The following is a 12365-nucleotide window of genomic DNA, read 5'->3' as shown; positions in this document are numbered from 1 at the left end:
TTGGCCATCTCAGCTGGGGAGTAGGAGCTAATGGTAGTTATACAGCTTTGAATACAATAGTGAGCTCAGCAAAGAGAATCTTAGAGAACAAAATTTTTCATTTGAGGAGGGCTCCCTCTATGTGACCAGAGAGAAATTGATTTTCTTCATGCTCAAAAAGAAAATTACTCCCATTTTTTTTGACCTTTATAAGCCTGATTTTACTTACATGTTCATAATGTATTTTTTTTGAATTCCTTGAGAGTTGCCCTTACTCTGAATTTTGACTTAAGGGTGGCAATTCCTGGGAGATGACTAGTAAACTTTCCTGCTTACCACCGAAAATGAACTACCTGTGTGGAATCCACGCCTCCAGTTTCCCAGAGGGGATTTATTCTACTGTCCACCGGGACAGTTTTGAGCTCCCCTGACCTGAAGTGATTCTTACTCTTTTTCTCTGGGACTCTTGCCCAGCAAGCATTGATTGAATTCCCAGTGTGCGAGGCAGAAGCCCACATTCTTTAGCATGGTGGAAAGTGCAAATTGGGGTCTCTCAGCCATGATATTTTCTACCCTCTTTCCCCACCGAACCTAAGCGCTTTCAGGCCACTTTTCCAGCAGGACTGCTCTCAGGTTTTATGTGATGTGTGTTCTTTTGCCTTTTGGGCTGTTTTACCTGAAAGCTCAAATCTAGGTAGTACTTCTTCTGAAAGGTAAACATTAAAAACACAATCTGAAATATAAGTACCAGAATAGCAGATATTCATATGTCTTAGAAAGTCCCGATGATGCTGCAGCCTTAACTGCTGCTGCTGCAAAGACACGCGTCTCTTGTATGATGTCGTGTTTCAGCCGTTTGTAAAACTGAGGCCAGATATCCAAATGAAGAGGATAGAGATTTAACTTTTTCATGTTTAATTGTGAGATGGCATAAAACACTTTGAGTAAATTTGATTGTGGCTTCCAGTACGCTTGTCACCAGCAGCTCATGATGGGTTCACTTTCTCCTTAAAGCCTGTAAATGGGATGATGGAACTATTTAAAATTAAATGAGGGAATCCCTTTCCTGTCAGAAACTGATGTTGATCATGTAGTGACCTTATTGCCATTGACACCTTTTCCATTCCTTGCCTACGTTAAAAGGGATCTTAATAATAGAAAGGAAACCTTCATCTGAGACAGGAAAGAAGAAATCTCTTTGTGTTGGCAAATCAAAGAGGCATGCTTTCATAGAAACCTGCTTTGCAGATTCTTCACCCTGTGCTGGTCATGACACTCTCAGCTCCCTACCGGGAAGGGATAAACCACACTGCAGTTGCTCTTCAGAGCTTATTTCTTCCTATAATAAAATAATTTCTCAATTTGGCAGCATGATAGTTTTCTCAACAATCCTTATTGCTGTAATTAATATTTTATAGTATTTAATTTCAAGTGCTGATACTATGGAGTGAAAGGAGTTATAACAAACTGATTTCAAATGTGTTTGAAGATGATTATAGCAGTTTTTGCTTTTCCTTCCTTTTCTGCTAATAAATGTGCTTTACACATGTTACCTTCTCGTGGGCATCATTCATATTTCCTCTTTAACAGTTGGCCTGGTTTATCGCAGGAAGATCTTTGTAGCAAACATGAACTCAAATTATCTGATCATTTGTCTGTAGCTGCCTTTGGCTCCCATCAGAGCTTGTCCTTGGCATTTTACGGTACAGAGTTCACAAAGCAATATGCAGGAAACAGTTTGGATTGTTCCAGTCTTCCTCTTCTCTCTGAACACGCAGAACAAAAAAAACGTAAAACTGCAATCCTGTGCTTTCTATGTTCTCCCTATTTCCATCCCAATCAGCACACCTGAAAAGCTTTTCCAACCTCTTCTGATACCGGCTCCTGCTCCCAGTGTACTCTCACCCTGCAGCCGTCCACTCTCCCCACGTGACAAACACTTGTGCTACTGGTCAGATTGGAGGCTGGTTCCATGCCTATTTCTCTCTTGTCCTGACAAAGGTGGCTCACCAGAGTTTGGTTCCTGGTGCAAATTTAAGCACCCTCAAGTGTCTTCTAAGCTTCTGTGCAAAAAAAAAAAACCGTTTCCGTGTAAAAACAGTCCCTTTTTCTATAGCTTTATTTTTATTTTTTTTAATGGAATGAGGCTCAGGGTTCTGCTCAATAAGCTTACAGCTGACAGACATTATCATGCAAACAAGAAATGCAGTTGTCCCCTTAGGCAGGTGACAGAACAAAAGAAAAAATTGCACCGCCTTTTTCATAGTTTCCTTAGAAGATACAGTATATTCTGTCCTAGCAGAATTTCTTTAGAATTCTTTCTTAGACTTTGAGTGTTGTTCTGTGGTGTTTTGTTTTTATTTTTTTACTTTCTCTCCAAAACCTCTTTCAAAACAAAATGAACAAGAATTAAGAAAACCATGTTCCCTCTCTGAAAAGCAGGATCTTTCCACTTTGCCAGAACACTTTTACACAGGTTACTTTCTGATAAAACACAGAGAAACTCTGCTTTCTCATTGCCTGTTCCAGGGAAGTGACCATGAACCACAGCGTCAGCACTCTGGGTCCCACTCCTGCCCTGCCACTCACAGGCTGGATGTCCTGAACAAGGCCCTATGAACCTTTGTGCCCTAGGTTTTTTTCAGCTATAAAATAGGGAGCTGTCCTTTAGAATCTTATCTCTGTTCTTTAGCTCGCCTGATTTGGTGTTGTTGCTACTGCTCTTTTAGTGCTTTTCCCTAGAAGTTTATAGATATCTTTCCTGCAATATTTTAGTTCAGCAAACATTTTAGTTCAGACAATTACTGAAAGCCTAAGAGGACAAAGATGAGCAAGGCCTGGACCTGTGCCTCAGAGCTTCAGGCAGTTGGGTGATAGCTAGTATCACTTGAGTGTCTAGATCAGATTCTATGCAAGCCGCTTTACATCATTATTTCAATTCACACAGCAAACCTTAAAGTGGTCTTTACAGTCTCAATATTAGTCTCAGGTTACAGGTAAGAATGCTGAGGCTCAGAGAGCTGTGTTCTCCAAATCTCACAGTGAGCATAAGCCTGGGATCAAAGCCAACACGTGTCGTCTTTATCTATCATTATTTGTAAGTGGACTGGAGGATTGGGAAATGAGAAGCATTCTCTAACATGAGCAATGAGCCCATTTCAGATCTTGCTGTTTCCTCAAATAAAAAAGTAAGAGCATTTGGGCATGAGGTTGAGTCTGGGTCGATCAGTGTGCATGTGCTTTGTCACCCTGAGGTGGAGCTTGTTTCTCAGTCACGGTTGTCCTTCTCCCAACCCTGGCAGGCGCTGGCTCAGGCGATCAGAGAGGCCAGAGAGCAGCACCCTGACATGTCGGTCACAAGGGTGGTGGTGCACAAAGAGACAGAGTTGGCGGAGGAGGGGGAAGACTAAAGTAAGGTAAGCAAGCTGCGTCGTCCCTGCCCTTTCTTGTGCTGGTTCTGTGCTCCTGAACCTCTGGAGGGATGTGAAAGGCAATTTTCTGTCAGTGTCTCTGTTGCCTGTAGGATATTAATTTTTCAGCTATTATTATGCCCAGGTGCATTTTCTCAGGTGCATATAATTATAAACTCTGGACTGATGGGTATGTGGTGTCAATAACTGTGATTTATTGAGGGGATGCTAACAATTAACATTTATATGTTATTTTACTATTTATCAGGCACAATAGTATAAGTTATATTAATTGATATTCACAGACTCTTTGAGGAAAGTGCTATAACCCTCATTTGGTTGAGAGATTTTTATTGTAGGAGGAGTAGGGAGGAGATGAGTTAAATCCTTTAAATCTAAACAATTAAGAATTGTATATCAGAGAATGAACCCTAAAGGAAAAGATTGCTTTGACTACATGAAAGTTAAACATTTTAGTCAAGTTACTGTAGCTTTATAATGAGTCTTGATGTCTGGTAGGGCATCCTTTCACCCCCAGTTGTGTTCTTTTTCTTCATCCTAGGTTCTTCCTGTTCCATATAAATTTCAGAACCAGATTGCTAGGTTCTAAGAGTAAATGCTGTGGTATTTTAATTGGAATTGCATCCATGCTGTAGTTCAGTATGGGGTGAATTACATCTTATGGTATTGTCTTCTTTTCCATGAACATACAGTGTCTTTCTCCACTTGTATAAGTCTTCTTTAATGTGTCTTTCATTGATATTATTAACTTTATTATATTAATCTTATATCTAGCAACCTGACTCTTTATATTTTAGATAGGATTCTCAATACAAGATATATAATGGGCCCATAAGTAGAAATCATTCAAAATTCTAGCAAAATCAAAACATCTAGTTGCCTGAATAAATATGCTGTACTATATGTGAATGTTGGTCTTTTTATTTTTGAGATGTATTTTCCTGATGGTTTGATATGTGGAAGGCTGAGAACATTCTTACCTAGGAGCCAGAAGACTGAGAGTGTTATGTATAATCTTGTCAGATATAAAACTATTATTGACATTGGGAAAGTCAGTGAGATGGTACAATCTACCTTTCCTAACTCATAGGACTTATTGTTAGGATATAATATGATAATGAATGAGAAAATCTAGTGTTATACAAATGTAAGGTGATAACACTGGATAGTTTTCCTCTAAATTTCGTGAATCAGTCACTTATTTCTTAATCAGGAAAATAAGACAGAAATTGGTGACCACGATAAGCATTACCAATACCTCTACCTTCCCTTGTGGCATTTTGATAAGTTTTTAAACGAATTAGTTATATCAGTTAATCCTGACATCTTATATTCATTTTTGCAATAAACATACACATACACACACACAAACACACATAAAACTTTTGGAGTGTGCCTATCTCAGAGGCTAACTTTTTTGAGCAGCCTTGTTAAACAGATTCAGGAAGTTAAAGTGTAAACTTATATTAAATATATAAGGTGAGCAAACTAGATAAATTTGGAAAGATTAGTTCATCCATTCAAAAAATATTTAACGAATTCCCGAATATGCTAGGGCAGGGCTAGGCATTGAAGGTTCAGTGATAGACAAAGCAAACATGGTCCCCTTCCTCTGGGAAGGATAGTCTGAGATGTTCCAGGACAGGAGGTGTGAATATTAACCAATAAACAAAATGTAATTGTAGATTTGATAAGCACTCTGAAGGAAATAGAGTTATGAGAGAACTTTTAAAATAGGGGACTTGAGCTATCATAAACGTAACCTTTGACTGGAGAAACAAAGTTCAAGTTTGAGATCTGAGGGATGAGTAGGAACAACCTTAGTGTCTCAAAGTCATTTAGCATCTCCACCCCCCACTGGCTGCAGCTTGTTCTTAAAAAATTTCCTTTGCTGGTGAAGGTCAGAGCTGGGAAGAGTGTGATTTCGCTGCTTCAGCTACAGTCTGGCTGCTCCGCCAGGATTCTGCAGAGGCAGCAGGTGGGCAGAGACAAAGAGCAGGACCAGGACAATACCTGAACATCAGACAAGAGAGTGACTATTTGCAATGTGTACCTGCTTCATCTGCCTTTTTCAAGCACAGAAAGCTCTCCCCCGACCTGACCTCATCCTTGGAGTAGCTCTGAGCTTTTGATTAAGTTTTGAAGGTGAGGGGAGGGGGGAGCAAAGAGAAAGATAGTCAAAGAACAACCTGCGGAGGAGGACGAACCTCCCAAGTCCACCTTTCTCAGCTGGTGGCAGCCAGCTGTGAGGCAGAGAGGAGCTAAATGCAACTCTGTTAAAAAGAAAGCAGGCTTCAGATGAGTGCCGCACCAAATCTTTGTAGCTTTCTTATGTCCTTTCAAGGACTACTCTCCTCCTGCAAGTTTATCCCAAATGCATATTTATGAGCCCTCACGTGGGCACAAAACATTACTGACCTTGTCACCACTGGAATGGTGTTCCCAAACAGTTGCGATCCTGAGGGAGAAGGGTTCCAGGCTTGGTGGTGTGGTCCGTGGGGTGTCAGGAGAAGGGAGCTTGTGACTCTGCCTCAGTTGACACCACGAGCTCTCCCAGCCCAGACTTCCCATGAGCCTCTCTGTCTCCTGGAGTCGTCATTGATGTAGGGTGAAAAAATGGACGGAGCCTCCTTTTCATCTGAAAGCAGTGAGCAGCCAGCGAAGGATGAAATGACAGAGGAGTGTCTGCTCGTTTAGTCACTCATTTTATTCATTCATGATACAGATATGTGTGGAATACCTGTTGGGTATCATCTACTGTTTCATCAGGGAAATATCAAATGAAATAAGGTCTGTGCCCACAGACGATAAATCAGTGGTAGCAGAATAGAGTTTCAGGTTTTCAACCTCAGGTGGTGGGAACAAAAAGGAGAGATCTCTAAATCAGAATAGGGCATCAGAGATGGCTTCTCACTTAAGCCCCAGGGTGAGTAGGAGTTAGCTCTAGGAATAAAGGAGTGGAGGGGGCATTTCAGGCAGGACCAGAAGCATTAAACCTGGAACGATGCAACATCAGAAGGAGCTGGGTTGCAGGAGACTTGCAGGAGAGTGACTAGGGGTGTCGGGGGAGAGACCCTATCCTAAGGAGTCTTCTAAGGCAAGCTGAAGAGGCTGACTGTCCTCATAGCTGTTGCGTGCTGCTCATGTGTTTGAGAGATGGTAAGGAGGTGAAGTTTTGTGACTTGGTGACTGTTGGTGTGGGACTGTGAAAGTTAGTGAGTTAGAAAGTAGAGAGCAGAGGAGAATCACACATCACGCTAAGGTTTCTGTCTTGGGCAAAGGAGTTGGTGGTGGTACTTATAATTTGAATCATGGAATACATGAGTTTCATTTATCATGTGTCATTTGCAGTATTGTCAGTCTTTTCTGCTTGGCTGTCTTAAAGCAAAGGGGAAGGTTTAGTTCTGTGCTACTGTAGGAGGGACCAGGTGTCACAGGAATTCTGGAGGAGCTTGGAAGTGGGTCTGTAAGGCCCTGTCTTACACACACACACACCACGATTAATTGGAAGTTTACCAGATAGTGTGAATGCTAAGAGGGAGGGTAGCATAGCACATCTGCTGGGTTCAGATTTCCTTGTTAGTTGTGTGCCCGTGGCAGGTCTCCTCTGTGTGCCTCAGCGCTGTCATCGTTAACCTAGGGATGATATAGAATTTACAGAGGTCAGCGATGAACCCTTTTTGCTCTTAAAAGTCAAACAAAAATTGAAATTTTCTACCCTAGAGATGTCGAGTTTGAGATGCCCGTAAAATGTCCAAGTGGAGAGGGCTAGGAAGCACAAGAGCTTTGAGAGCACAACAGGCTTCTGAGCAGGAGAGAGATTTACGAGTCACCTGAAAGCATCCAGGGCTTGAAGAAGCCTGCGGTGCGGGCGGTGTTTGTTCTCCAGGGCCAGCTTGGAGAGTTGAGGCCTGGGGGACAGAGGACGTGAAGAAGGAACATCAGGGGGAAGGGAAAAAGGGGGTCATACAAGATAACTTCAAGAAGGAGAGAAGAATAATCAAGGATTAAATATGACAGAGCAGCCAGTGAGCACGTCTTTGGGAATTGGTGGTACAGAAGCCAACCCGGGGCTGTCATCAGAGCTGCTTCAGGCAGGCAGTAGGGAGGGAGCCCTGTGGCAGGTTGAGGACGTAGGGATTTTACACAGAGAGCACTTTTAAGCTGAAAACACAGTAACAAGGCCTTTTGCTCTTCCATCAGCTCTGCCTGTCTTCATCTGAGAAGATGGAGAGCATTAGGTCTCCTGGAGCTATTGGAGCTGATGCTGTGATTAATAAAAACCGGATCAATCCATCACTCCCTTGAACCTCCTAGATACGCTCTGAGCCCCACCCCCCAACCCACAATGAGTAACTGAATCAGTAATGTTGCTTTCTCTACCATTGTGCATACACAGACACCAGTTTCTAAACAAGACAAACTTGGGTTCAAACCAACATTTCTGAGCCAGGATGATGATGTGCAGGGTTTCAACACATGATCTCACAAGCCAAACAGGAAATTAACATCAGCTATATAACTGACTTGATGAGAAAAGAACCATGTTGGCTGAACTGAGCTGAAGCTAATCGTGAGCTACTCATTTGCGTGTGGGCCCTGCCAAGCACCACCCCTGACCTTGAAAGAGAATCACAGCCCTGTTGACTTCCCAATGACTATTTTCAGTTCAGGAGACAGGAATTTTCCAGGCATATCAAATGTGTTGCATTTTTATTTTATTCTGTTTGCCTGATTGTGCTAGTCTCAGACCTAAAATTGGCCTCTTATTACAGCTTAGGTTTCAATCTAGATTAATGACACCTAAAATGAAGACTTCTACATAGAAATAAAAAGCCAGTTTTAGTTTAGTGAGTTTTAGGCACAGCCAGTTTTCACTCTGAAGTGTTATGGAATATTCTAATGTAACATTTATAAATCTGGCAGGTATTATCAATGAGTCAGTTACAATATATTTGAACTTCCCGGCACAAGAGGTGCTGGCTGCCACCACCTCATGCATGTTTTAACACAGGGAGTCACTAATTCCTCAGGGCTTGCTCTTGGACATAACCATTATTGATTATTTTTTCAAATGAAACTATTTTTTTTCTGGTAATAAAAGAGAGATTATGATGTTTTAAAAGGAAGAGACGGTAGAAAATGTCAGTGACCCCATAAGTCCTCTGCTCCCAAGGGTAGATAATCTCTTTTAACAGTGCATGTGTGTGTACTCACAAATATACACACATACATACTCTCCACTCACATCCACACACCCCCTTCTATTTATATAGGCTGGTATAATGATTGTATCACATCCTGTTTTTTTTTCCTCCACTTAACAGCACATTGTAGATATCTGTCCTTATTGTTACCTCATTATTTTTCAGCAGCCATTGAATGGATACATAATTGTTTACCTATACAGTCCTATTAATGGGCGCTCACATTATGCCTCAGTTTTCACAATTATCACACAGCTGCCGAGATTATACTTGTTTGTACATTTTTGTGTATTGATCTCATTGTTTCTCTGGGGCAAATATCTTTAAAACTTTGGGTTGGTACGCCATCAAGGGGTTTTGACATATTGCCAAGCTGCCCTCATTAAAGGTTCTGCAGTGTTGACTCCTATGAACAGTTTGTGAGAACCTTGGCAACACTAAACATTATAAGACATTTTTCAAAATCTTTGCCAATGTGATCAGGAAAGAGCACTTGTTTCTCCCGGTTTTTTAATTGTGAGGAAAGAGCATTTTTTAATTGTATTTTTTAATTGCTAGTGAGGTTGGAATACATACACACAGATGCTACACACACAGGTGTGTGTGTGCACACATGTATTATGTGATTTGCATTTCTTTGAATTGACAGTTTGTGTCCTTTGTCTATTTTTCTATTCTAGTGCTTATTATCTTTTTTTCCTCTTACAGATTGGTTAGTTATTAACCAATATCACAAATGCTACATTTCCCCCCAGTTTTTTATTATTAGTAAGGATTTGCAATGGTACCAAAAAGGGGTGAGAGGCACAAGACAAAATTGACCAGTTGGAGACATGTAGATCATATTCAGAATTTTGTTTTGGGGCCAAAATAGTAGGTCTTAAAATTTGAATTAATAATTATTAATGCTTAAAATTGGAAGATATCCAGCAATTTTAGAAAAATCCCTGAGAACACAGCATTTGCTTTCCCTCATGGCTACAGTGTGAAAGCTAAGCAGGAGCGGCCAGCCTCAGACCGGGAGGAGCTCTCTGTGTGTCCACAGAGCCGGCGCTCTTCATATCTCTCGTCTTATACTGAGGTCCTTGGTGCCCCTTCTCCTCACTCCTGTATGTCACCCACTTGGCCTCTGAAGGGGGTGGGAGCGGAGGTTATGACTTTGTTACCTTGTTATTCCAGTGTATGTATTTAAGTGTATGGAAATTTCAAGAAAATTTAATTTTAAACTGTAATAGAGCTTCTTTGTCTCTCAACTTTTTTTTTTTTTTTTTTTTTGAGATAGAGTCTTGCTCTGTCGCCCTGGTTAGAGTGCAGTGGCATCATCATAGCTCACTGCAACCTCAAATTCCTGGGCTCAAGTAATCCTTTTGCCTCAGCCTCCTGAGTGGCTGGGACTACAGATGTGTGCCACCACGCCCTGCTAATTTTTTTCTGTTTTTAGTAAAGATGAGGTCTCGCTGTTGCTCAGGCTGGTCTCGAACTTCTGAGCTCAAGTGATCTTCCCACCTCAGCCTCCCAGAGTGCTAAGATTACAGGCGTGAACCACTGTGCCTGGCCCTATAATGTAATTCTGTTGGCTTCCCCCCACCCCATCCCCAAGTTCCTGTTCTTCAATCTTATATTACGTATTAGTCCCTATTACTGTCACTCATGGATTCATTAATATATATCATCAGCCTGCTGTGTTCAAGGGACTATTATAGTTGTGTGTGAGAGAGAAAGGCATAGGAACATTCATACAAATAACATTTAGGGTAAAAAAATAGTATGTTTCCAGAGATACCTAGGATAAAGGATTATGAAAGTTGACAGGAAAAATTCTTCTGATTGGCAGACCAGGAAAACCTCCCCCAAAAAAGTAGCAGGAAAGCTCTTCTGTGCAAAGCATGAGGAGAGCATGAGGATGGATGCAGGGTGATTGGGCAGAGAGGAAGGAACATGTAGGGAAACAGTGGGATGGATACTAGAGAGAACAAACCTACATTGTGGCCATGGGTCACATTTCCAGCATAGCTGGAAAGATTTGTTGAAGGCAAACCGCGGAGGGTCTTACATGCCGTGTCTACCTCAGTGTAGGCTTTGCTTTGCAGGTCGTTGCACTGGGTATTCAAGCATGGGAACAGCATTTTCAGCACCATCCTTTAGTAATACTAATTTATCAGTGGTGCGTGGGATTGACTACAAGGGTGCTACATTAGATGAAATCCCCTGTAAGGAAACCATTATTCAGGCAATTGTTAATGGGGAAGCTGAATTGGACACCTCTATCTTTAAGAGTAGAACTAAATTTAACTTGGAAGCAAAACCAGGAGTGAAATATCATATGTGAAAATCTATAAAAATTAAATGTAGTGTTTTTTCCCTTTTCCATCAAATGAAGCTCAGTACCTATATTACTCTTGGCAGTGAAATTGCAGTCGTGTGTAGGCCTTTGAGAGCAATATAGTTTCTTCAAAGGAGGCAGGGCTCAGGCAGGACAGCCCAGTCCAGAAAGGCCTGAATAGGAGACACAGACCTCACAGGGCCCACAGAAGAGCCCCTTGAGGAGATGGGGGCTCCAAACAGCATTGAGTTCCAGCAAACCACAAAAAGCAAAAACATTTTGCTGAATTATTTGTAGAATAGGAACTGAGCTTCATTTGACTGAAAAGGAAAAAAATACTAGATTTAATTTTCCCCCACTATCCAGCAGATACACAAATATCCATGAGAAAGAAAACAGAAAACAGCAATAGGCCAGGGATAGCAGATAAATGTTCTCAGGACCACTGTACACTCCTAAAAATTATTGAAGAGCCCAAGGAGCTTTTGTTTATGTGAGTTATAGTTACTGAAATTTATCATAGTGGAAATCAAAACTGAGAAGTTTAAAAAATATTTATTAAGTTAAAAATAATCACTTAGTGAAAGAAGACCGTCTGGAAAGGCTACGTGTTATATGATTTCAACTATATGACATCTGGAAAAGGCAAAATGATTGAGACAATAAAAAGATCAGTAGTTGCCACTGATCTCATGAGAAAAGTCTTAAAATATCGGGAAGCTATCAAGCTCATGATGACTAAAATACTATTTTCCAAAATTCTAATTTTCACCTAAAAGCTTGAATTTTGTCATTGGCAACAAGGACTGTCAGTTGTTTTTCTGGAAGTGGCAGGCTCACTTCATTTTCAAGAAAAGGCCAGCCGTGGTCCAAACTGAATAACATAGTTTGTCATCAATTCTCACAAATAAAAAAAGATGGTTTATGAAAAAGGCAGGTGCTTCAACTCACAGTTCAAACAGTCATACAAATACTTTTTCTCTAGACGTTGTTGTACTTCTGTGTGCAGTGGGAGTGTTATATGTATACTTTCTGTTTCATCATACAGAATGTTAAAAAGACATGTGCTGAAGGCTTGAGATATCAGAAAATTAATATTTTTTCTTTTGCATCAAGGGTGTCCTTAGGCGAACCTGACTTACTGTTTCCCTCCAAGTGCGTGCTGGCAAAGAATAAGGCGACTTCTAGTAAAGTTTGATGCCATCATTTTGACCTATGTAACCTGAGATGCCAGCAGGTTTACTCACCATTGTTGCACCGTTGGTGAAAATGTCAACACACCGAAAAGGACAAATAATGTCTTAACATGATTATGAAAACAGTTTTGACTCTCCGACATCCTTAGAGAGTCTTGGCAGCCCTCAGGGTCTGCAGAACACACTTTATCTATATTACAGTGGTAATATAAAGATTTTAAGAATTCAC

General features: G+C 41.0%; 1 protein-coding gene across 5 annotated transcripts in view; it reads left to right on the top strand.

Annotated features, from left to right (window-relative positions):
• The window catches only part of EPB41L2 (erythrocyte membrane protein band 4.1 like 2), a 197501-nt gene that overhangs the window by 180036 nt on the left and 5100 nt on the right, over positions 1 to 12365 (top strand). For all 5 annotated transcript variants that reach the window (XM_069488687.1, XM_069488686.1, XM_069488683.1 and 2 more), the window contains one exon: positions 3282 to 3395. In XM_069488687.1, the coding sequence (XP_069344788.1) occupies positions 3282 to 3389 (108 nt within the window). In that variant the 3' untranslated portion in view covers positions 3390 to 3395. The remainder of the gene's footprint in view (positions 1 to 3281; positions 3396 to 12365) is intronic.

This window comes from Eulemur rufifrons, chromosome 15 (genome assembly GCF_041146395.1).
Source record: "Eulemur rufifrons isolate Redbay chromosome 15, OSU_ERuf_1, whole genome shotgun sequence".
Taxonomy (NCBI): domain Eukaryota; kingdom Metazoa; phylum Chordata; class Mammalia; order Primates; family Lemuridae; genus Eulemur; species Eulemur rufifrons.
The sequence above is the reverse complement of the archived record's forward strand: the minus strand, read 5'-3'. Positions and strand labels throughout refer to the sequence as shown.